At 55.9% G+C, this 10,000-nt stretch overlaps 1 protein-coding gene across 1 annotated transcript in view; it reads left to right on the top strand.

Moving 5' to 3' along the window:
• The window catches only part of LOC308148129 (lethal(3)malignant brain tumor-like protein 4), a gene marked incomplete at its 3' end in the record, with an annotated part of 9,095 nt that extends 225 nt beyond the window's left edge, over positions 1-8,870 (top strand). The window contains exons 2-12 of the mRNA XM_080521563.1: positions 3,034-3,100; positions 3,183-3,268; positions 4,974-5,078; positions 5,342-5,585; positions 5,712-5,803; positions 6,666-6,805; positions 6,951-7,027; positions 7,395-7,480; positions 7,565-7,675; positions 7,740-7,854; positions 8,780-8,870. Of these exons, the coding sequence (XP_080377689.1) occupies positions 3,079-3,100; positions 3,183-3,268; positions 4,974-5,078; positions 5,342-5,585; positions 5,712-5,803; positions 6,666-6,805; positions 6,951-7,027; positions 7,395-7,480; positions 7,565-7,675; positions 7,740-7,854; positions 8,780-8,870 (1,169 nt within the window). The remainder of the gene's footprint in view (positions 1-3,033; positions 3,101-3,182; positions 3,269-4,973; positions 5,079-5,341; positions 5,586-5,711; positions 5,804-6,665; positions 6,806-6,950; positions 7,028-7,394; positions 7,481-7,564; positions 7,676-7,739; positions 7,855-8,779) is intronic.
• Positions 8,871-10,000: the final 1,130 nt, after the last annotated feature.

Raw genomic sequence — 10,000 nt, 5'->3', positions numbered from 1 at the left:
CGTCACACCGTCCCTACGTCACACCGTCACCACTAACACTACGTCACACCGTCAACACTACGTCACACCGTCCCTACGTCACACCGTCACCACTAACACTACGTCACTACGTCACACCGTCACCACTAACACTACGTCACACCGTCACCACTAACACTACGTCACTACATCACACCATCACTACGTCACACCGTCCCTACGTCACACCGTCACCACTAACACTACGTCACACCGTCACCACTAACACTACGTCACTACGTCACACCGTCACCACTAACACTACGTCACACCGTCACCACTAACACTACGTCACTACATCACACCATCACTACGTCACACCGTCACCACTAACACTACGTCACTACATCACACCATCACTACGTCACACCGTCCCTACGTCACACCGTCACCACTAACACTACGTCACTACGTCACACCATCACTACGTCACACCGTCAACACTACGTCACACCGTCCCTACGTCACACCGTCACCACTAACACTACGTCACTACGTCACACCGTCACCACTAACACTACGTCACACCGTCACCACTAACACTACGTCACTACATCACACCATCACTACGTCACACCGTCCCTACATCACACCGTCACCACTAACACTACGTCACACCGTCACCACTAACACTACGTCACTACGTCACACCGTCACCACTAACACTACGTCACACCGTCACCACTAACACTACGTCACTACATCACACCATCACTACGTCACACCGTCACCACTAACACTACGTCACTACATCACACCATCACTACGTCACACCGTCCCTACGTCACACCGTCACCACTAACACTACGTCACTACGTCACACCATCACTACGTCACACCGTCAACACTACGTCACACCGTCCCTACGTCACACCACCACTACGTCACACCGTCACTACGTCACCGTCAACACTACGTCACACCGTCAACACTACGTCACACCGCCACTACGTCACACCGTCCCTACGTCACACCGTCAACACTATGTCACACCGTCCCTACGTCACACCGTTACCACTAACACTACGTCACTACGTCACACCGTCACCACTAACACTACGTCACTACATCACACCATCACTACGTCACACCATCACTACGTCACACCGTCCCTACGTCACAACCGTCACCACTAACACTACGTCACTACATCACACCATCACTACGTCACACCGTCACACCGTCACCACTAACACTACGTCACTACATCACACCATCACTACGTCACACCGTCCCTACGTCACACCGTCACCACTAACACTACGTCACTACGTCACACCATCACTACGTCACACCGTCAACACTACGTCACACCGTCCCTACGTCACACCACCACTACGTCACACCGTCACTACGTCACCGTCAACACTACGTCACACCGTCAACACTACGTCACACCGCCACGACGTCACACCGTCCCTACGTCACACCGTCACCACTAACACTACGTCACTACGTCACACCATCACTACGTCACACCGTCAACACTACGTCACACCGTCCCTACGTCACACCGCCACTACGTCACACCGTCACTACGTCACCGTCAACACTACGTCACACCGCCACTACGTCACACCGCCACTACGTCACATCATCACTACGTCAGCGTCAACACTACGTCACACCGTCAACACTACGTCACACCGCCACTACGTCACTACGTCACACCATCACTACGTCACCGTCAACACTACGTCACACCGTCAACACTACGTCACACCGTCCCTACATCACCGTCACCACTAACACTACGTCACTACTTCACACCATCACTACGTCACACCGCCACTACGTCACTACGTCACACCATCACTACGTCACCGTCAACACTTCGTCACACCGTCAACACCTACGTCACACCGTCACTACGTCACACCGTCACCACCAACACTACGTCACCACTAACACTATGTCACACCGTCACCACTAACACTACGTCACACCGTCAACACTACGTCACACCGTCACCACTAACACTACGTCACACCGTCAACACTACGTCACACCGTCACCACTAACACTACGTCACACCGTCAACACTACGTCACACCGTCATCACTAACACTACGTCACACCGCCACTACGTCACACCGTCACCACTAACACTACGTCACACCGTCAACACTACGTCACACCGTCACCACTAACACTACGTCACCACTAACACTACGTCACCACTAACACTACGTCACACCGTCAACACTACGTCACACCGTCACCACTAACACTACGTCATCACTAACACTACGTCACACCGTCAACACTACGTCACACCGTCACCACTAACACTACGTCACCACTAACACTACGTCACACCGTCAACACTACGTCACACCGTCACCACTAACACTACGTCACCACTAACACTACGTCACACCGTCAACACTACGTCACACCGTCACCACTAACACTACGTCATCACTAACACTACGTCACACCGCCACTACGTCACACCGTCACCACTAACACTACGTCACACCGTCAACACTACGTCACACCGTCACCACTAACACTACGTCACCACTAACACTACGTCACACCGTCAACACTACGTCACACCCCCACCACCAACACTACGTCACCACCAACACTACGTCACACCGTCAACACTACGTCACACCGTCACCACTAACACTACGTCACCACTAACACTACGTCACACCGTCAACACTACGTCACACCGTCACCACTAACACTACGTCATCACTAACACTACGTCATCACTAACACTACGTCACACCGTCAACACTACGTCACACCGTCACCACTAACACTACGTCACCACTAACACTACGTCACACCGTCAACACTACGTCACACCCCCACCACCAACACTACGTCACCACCAACACTACGTCACACCGTCAACACTACGTCACACCGTCACCACTAACACTACGTCACCACCAACACTACGTCACCCTTCATTACAGAGCTTGGTTTCCATGGTAACAGTGAGGCGACCATCAGGCGTGGTTCAGTCTTTATAAAGTGACTCTGATTGGTCCACAGGTGGAGGTCCTGGAAGGTCCTGGAAGGTCCTGGAAGGTCCTGGACATGAACAACAGATTCACTACAGGTAACAAACACCTGCTCCTGTCCTGCCTCTTCATTGGCCGACGGCTCAGAGCGGCTCTGATTGGCCCACGTCTGGTCCTCAGTGAGCGTGCGGCGGCGGTCGTGGTCATGGCAACAGTACCTGAGACACCAGAACGCCGAGGCGGCCCCCACCTCCACCTTCACTGTGGTGAACACACACACACACACACACACACACACACACACACACACACACACACACACACACACACACACACACACACACACACACACACACACACGTTTTGAAGATCTAAACAGTTCTAGTTCTATAGATGTTTATTAGAATTATTTGTCTTTCTCTGTCTGTCTCTCTACCCGTCTGTCTCTCTACCTGTCTGTCTCTCTACCCGTCTGTCTCTCTACCTGTCTATCTCTCTGTCTCTCTATCCGTCTGTCTCTCTACCTGTCCATCTCTCTGTCTCTCTATCCGTCTGTCTCTCTACCCGTCTGTCTCTCTACCCGTCTGTCTCTCTACCCGTCTGTCTCTCTACCTGTCTATCTCTCTGTCTCTCTATCCGTCTGTCTCTCTACCCGTCTGTCTCTCTACCCGTCTGTCTCTCTACCTGTCTATCTCTCTGTCTCTCTACCTGTCTGTCTCTCTACCTGTCTATCTCTCTGTCTCTCTATCCGTCTGTCTCTCTACCCGTCTGTCTCTCTACCCGTCTGTCTCTCTACCTGTCTATCTCTCTGTCTCTCTACCCGTCTATCTCTCTACCCGTCTGTCTGTCTACCCGTCTGTCTCTCTACCCGTCTGTCTCTCTACCTGTCTATCTCTATGTCTCTCTATCCGTCTGTCTCTCTACCCGTCTGTCTCTCTACCTGTCTATCTCTATGTCTCTCTATCCGTCTGTCTCTCTGTCTCTCTATCCGTCTGTCTCTCTACCCGTCTATCTCTCTACCCGTCTGTCTCTCTACCCGTCTGTCTCTCTACCTGTCTATCTCTCTGTCTCTCTATCCGTCTATCTCTCTGTCTCTCTATCCGTCTGTCTCTCTGTCTCTCTATCCGTCTGTCTCTCTACCTGTCTGTCTCTCTACCCGTCTGTCTCTCTACCCGTCTGTCTCTCTACCCGTCTGTCTCTCTGTCTCTCTATCCGTCTGTCTCTCTACCCGTCTGTCTCTCTACCCGTCTGTCTCTCTACCCGTCTGTCTCTCTACCTGTCTATCTCTCTGTCTCTCTATCCGTCTGTCTCTCTGTCTCTCTATCCGTCTGTCTCTCTACCCGTCTGTCTCTCTACCCGTCTGTCTCTCTACCTGTCTATCTCTCTGTCTCTCTATCCGTCTGTCTCTCTGTCTCTCTATCCGTCTGTCTCTCTGTCTCTCTATCCGTCTGTCTCTCTGTCTCTCTATCCGTCTGTCTCTCTACCTGTCTGTCTCTCTGTCTCTCTATCCGTCTGTCTCTCTGTCTCTCTACCCGTCTGCCTCTCTACCCGTCTGTCTCTCTACCCGTCTGTCTCTCTACCCGTCTGTCTCTCTGTCTCTCTATCCGTCTGTCTCTCTACCCGTCTGTCTCTCTACCCGTCTGTCTCTCTACCCGTCTGTCTCTCTACCTGTCTATCTCTCTGTCTCTCTATCCGTCTGTCTCTCTGTCTCTCTATCCGTCTGTCTCTCTACCCGTCTGTCTCTCTACCCGTCTGTCTCTCTACCTGTCTATCTCTCTGTCTCTCTATCCGTCTGTCTCTCTGTCTCTCTATCCGTCTATCTCTCTGTCTCTCTATCCGTCTGTCTCTCTGTCTCTCTATCCGTCTGTCTCTCTACCTGTCTGTCTCTCTGTCTCTCTATCCGTCTGTCTCTCTGTCTCTCTACCCGTCTGCCTCTCTACCCGTCTGTCTCTCTACCCGTCTGTCTCTCAGTCCCAGTCCTTCCCCAGAGTGAAGCCAGGGTTTAAAGTTGGGATGAAGCTGGAGGGAATCGACCCGACACACCCGTCCTGGTGCTGTGTGCTGAGTGTGGCTGAGGTACACACACACACACACACACACACACACACACACACACACACACACACACACACACACACACACACACACACACACACACACACACACACACACACACACACACACACACACACAGAGGACCATGTATTCTCATGCTCGTCCTAAAGACACACAGGAAAGTAATCAGATTACAAGAGGAGTGGATGTGCAGTGTTTCCTCTGGGAGGGGGGGAGGGGGGGGGACGACGTCCCCCGTTCAGGACGTCTGGTGTCTCTGGCAGGTGATTGGCTGCCGGCTGCGTCTCCACATCGACGGCTACTCGGAGAGCTATGACTTCTGGGTAAACGCCGACTCAGCAGGAATCCGTCCGGCCGGCTGGTGTCAGGAGCACCACCTGAAGCTCCACCCACCCAGAGGTGAGGAGCACCACCTGAAGCTCCGCCCACCCAGAGGTGAGGAGCACCACCTGAAGCTCCGCCCACCCAGAGGTGAGGAGCACCACCTGAAGCTCCGCCCACCCAGAGGTGAGCTCAGGTGGTCCCTCTGAGGAGGCTCACACACCTGTCTCACTCACACTGTCCCCCTGTCCGTCCTGCGTCCCCGGCCCCCTGTCTGTCCTGTCTCCGTCCCCCTGTCCTTCCTGTCTCCAGGTCTCAGTGAGACGGACTTCGATTGGCCGTCTTACCTCCAGTCCACCGGCTCCTGTGCGGCTCCGCCCCCCCTGTTCACCTGTCGCCCTGCAGTCAGTCCTCACCTGTCTCCTGTCCTCACCTGTCTCCTGTCCTCTCTGACTGTCTGCCTCTCTGACCGTCTGTCTCTCTGACCGTCTGTCTCTCTGACCGTCTGTCTCTCTGACCTGTCTGTCTCTCTGACCGTCTGTCTCTCTGACCCGTCTGTCTCTCTGACCGTCTGTCCTCTCTGACCCGTCTCTCTCTCTGACCGTCTGTCCTCTCTGACCCGTCTGTCTCTCTGACTGTCTGTCTCTCTGACCCGTCTGTCTCTCTGACCATCTGTCTCTCTGACCGTCTGTCTCTCTGACCGTCTGTCTCTCTGACCCGTCTGTCTCTCTGACCGTCTGTCTGTCTCTCTGACCGTCTGTCTCTCTCTCTGACCGTCTGTCTCTCTGACCGTCTGTCTCTCTCTCTGACTGTCTGTCTCTCTGACCGTCTGTCTGTCTCTCTGACCGTCTCTCTCTCTGACCGTCTGTCTCTCTCTCTGACCGTCTGTCTCTCTGACCGTCTCTCTCTCTGACCGTCTGTCTCTCTCTCTGACCGTCTGTCTGTCTCTCTGACCGTCTGTCTGTCTCTCTGACCGTCTGTCTCTCTGACCGTCTGTCTCTCTCTCTGACCGTCTGTCTCTCTGACCGTCTGTCTCTCTCTCTGACCGTCTGTCTCTCTGACCGTCTGTCTCTCTGACTGTCTGTTTCTCTCTCTGACCGTCTGTCTGTCTCTCTGACCGTCTGTCTGTCTCTCTGACCGTCTGTCCCTCTGACCGTCTGTCTCTCTGACCGTCTGTCCTCTCTGACCCGTCTGTCTCTCTGACCGTGTGTCCCTCTCCCTATCTGTCTCTCTGACCGTGTGTCCCTCTCCCTGTCTGTCCCTCAGAGTGTGTTCTCAGTGGGGATGAAGCTGGAGGCGGTGGACAAGAAGAACCCGGGACTCGTCTGTGTCGCTTCAGTCGCCGCCGTGATGGACGATCACGTCCTGGTGCACTTTGACAACTGGGACGAGTCCTACGACTACTGGTGAGGGGGGGACGGGGGGGCGACTACTGGTGAGGGGGGGACGACTACTGGGGGTGGGGGACTACTGGGGGGGGACTACTCGGGGGGGGGGGGGGGGGGGGGGGGCTACTGGGTGTCCCTGGTGACCAGGTGACTCTCCCTCCAGGTGTGACAGCAGCAGTTCCTACATTCATCCTGTTGGTTGGTGTGAAGAACAAGGACGACCTCTGACTGCTCCTCATGGTACCTCCTCCTCCTCCTCCTCCTCCTCCTCCTCCTCCTCCTCCTCCTCCTCCTGCTCCTGCTCCTGCTCCTCCTCATGGTACCTCCTGCTCCTCCTGCTCCTCCTCCTCGTACCTTGCAGTAGTACCTTGCAGTGCTGCCTTGCAGTGCTGCCTTGCAGTAGTACCTTGCAGTGCTGCCTTGCAGTAGTACCTTGCAGTAGTACCTTGCAGTAGTACCTTGCAGTAGTACCTTGCAGGGCTGCCTTGCAGTAGTACCTTGCAGTAGTACCTTGCAGGGCTGCCTTGCAGTAGTACCTTGCAGTAGTACCTTGCAGGGCTGCCTTGCAGTAGTACCTTGCAGTAGTACCACAGGAACTGTGTTGCAGGTCATCCAAACCCTGAGCAGTTTGTCTGGGCGGAGTATCTGCAGGAGGCGGAGTCCAGCGCCGCGCCGTCATCCGCCTTCACGCCGGTGAGGGGGCAGGGCCAGTGGGGGCGGGGCCAGTGAGGGGTGGGGGCGGGGCCCGGTGATTGACAGCTGTCCGTGTCCAATCAGAGCGCTCCGCAGCGGTTCCGGGCGGGCCAGCGTCTGGAGGCGGTGGACCTCCGGAACCCCAGGCTGGTCCGCGTCGCCACGGTGACCGACAGCCAGGACCACCGGCTGAAGGTGTGATGTCACTGGCAGGTCGTGATGTCATCAGCTGCTGCTGGTCTAACCAGCTGTGTTGCAGATCCACTACGACGGCTGGCCCACGACCTTTGACCTCTGGTGTGACGCCGACCTCTGTGACCTTCATCCTGTCGGCTGGTGCCAACGGACCGGACACCCCCTGGAGCCCCCCCCAGGTGAGACAGACAGGTGAGACAGAGCGAGAGGTGAGACAGAGCGAGAGGTGAGACAGAGCGAGAGGTGAGACAGAGAGAGAAACAGGTGAGACAGAGAGAGAGGTGAGACAGAGAGAGAGGTGAGACAGAGAGAGAAACAGGTGAGACAGAGAGAGAGGTGAGACAGAGAGAGAGAGAGAGGTGAGACAGAGCGAGAGAGAGGTGAGACAGAGAGAGAGAGGTGAGACAGAGAGAGAGAGAGGTGAGACAGAGAGAGAGAGGTGAGACAGAGCGAGAGAGAGGTGAGACAGAGAGAGAGAGGTGAGACAGAGAGAGAGAGAGAGGTGAGACAGAGAGAGAGAGAGGTGAGACAGAGCGAGAGAGAGGTGAGACAGAGAGAGAGAGGTGAGACAGAGAGAGAGAGGTGAGACAGAGAGAGAGAGAGAGGTGAGACAGAGAGAGAGAGAGAGGTGAGACAGAGCGAGAGAGAGGTGAGACAGAGAGAGAGAGAGAGGTGAGACAGAGAGAGAGAGAGGTGAGACAGAGCGAGAGGTGAGACAGAGCGAGAGAGAGAGGTGAGACAGAGCGAGAGAGAGGTGAGACAGAGAGAGACAGTTGAGACAGAGAGAGGTGAGACAGAGAGAGAGACAGGTGAGAACGAGCGAGAGGTGAGACAGAGAGAGACAGGTGAGACAGAGAGAGAGACAGGTGAGACAGAGCGAGAGAGAGGTGAGACAGAGAGAGAGGTGAGACAGAGAGACAGGTGAGACAGAGAGAGAAACAGGTGAGACAGAGAGAGAGGTGAGACAGAGAGAGAAACAGGTGAGACAGAGCGAGAGGGGAGACAGAGAGAGAGGTAAGACAGAGAGAGAGAGAGACAGGTGAGAGAGACAGAGATAGACGGGTCATGTCTCCTGAGAGTTGTCTCACTGTGTGTGTGAGACAGGTTGGTCGTCGCCGTCTCAGGGAGTTTGTCCAACTGCAGGCTGCAGAGGAGTGGGACACGTCCGAGGAGCCAAGTACAGTGGACACCACAGGTACCCGTCTCTCTCTCAGCCACCCGTCTCTCTCAGCCACCCGTCTCTCTCTCAGCCACCCGTCTCACGCTCAGCCACCCGTCTCTCTCTCTCAGCCACCCGTCTCTCTCTCAGCCGCCACCCGTCTCACGCTCTCAGCCACCCGTCTCGCTCTCAGCCACCCGTCTCTCTCTCTCAGCCACCCGTCTCTCTCTCAGCCGCCACCCGTCTCACGCTCTCAGCCACCCGTCTCTCTCTCAGCCGCCACCCGTCTCACTCTCTCAGCCACCCGTCTCTCTCTCAGCCACCCGTCTCTCTCTCTCAGCCACCCGTCTCTCTCTCTCAGCCACCCGTCTCTCTCTCAGCCGCCACCCGTCTCACGCTCTCAGCCACCCGTCTCTCTCTCAGCCACCCGTCTCTCTGTCTCAGCCGCCACCCGTCTCTCTCTCAGCCGCCACCCGTCTCACGCTCTCAGCCACCCGTCTCTCTCTCAGCCACCCGTCTCTCTCTCTCAGCCGCCACCCGTCTCTCTCTCAGCCGCCACCCGTCTCTCTCTCAGCCACCCGTCTCACGCTCTCAGCCACCCGTCTCTCTCTCAGCCACCCGTCTCTCTCTCAGCCACCCGTCTCTGTCTCAGCCACCCGTCTCACTCTCTCAGCCACCCGTCTCTCTCTCAGCCACCCGTCTCTCTCTCTCAGCCACCCGTCTCTCTCTCAGCCACCCGTCTCACTCTCTCAGCCACCCGTCTCTCTCTCAGCCACCCGTCTCTCTCTCTCAGCCACCCGTCTCTCTCTCAGCCACCCGTCTCATGCTCTCAGCCACCCGTCTCTCTCTCAGCCACCCGTCTCTCTCTCTCAGCCACCCGTCTCACTCTCTCAGCCACCCGTCTCTCTCTCAGCCACCCGTCTCTCTCTCTCAGCCACCCGTCTCTCTCTCAGCCACCCGTCTCATGCTCTCAGCCACCCGTCTCTCTCTCAGCCACCCGTCTCTCTCTCAGCCACCCGTCTCTCTCTCAGCCACCCGTCTCACTCTCTCAGCCACCCGTCTCTCTCTCTCAGCCACCCGTCTCTCTCTCAGCCACCCGTCTCTCTCAGCCACCCGTCTCTCTCTCTCAGCCACCCGTCTCTCTCTCTCAGCCACCCGTCTCTCTC

This window comes from Blennius ocellaris, assembly GCF_963422515.1.
Source record: "Blennius ocellaris genome assembly, contig: SCAFFOLD_188, whole genome shotgun sequence".
NCBI lineage: Eukaryota > Metazoa > Chordata > Actinopteri > Blenniiformes > Blenniidae > Blennius > Blennius ocellaris.
Note: the sequence above shows the minus strand (reverse complement) of the source record. Positions and strands in the feature narration are given on the sequence as shown.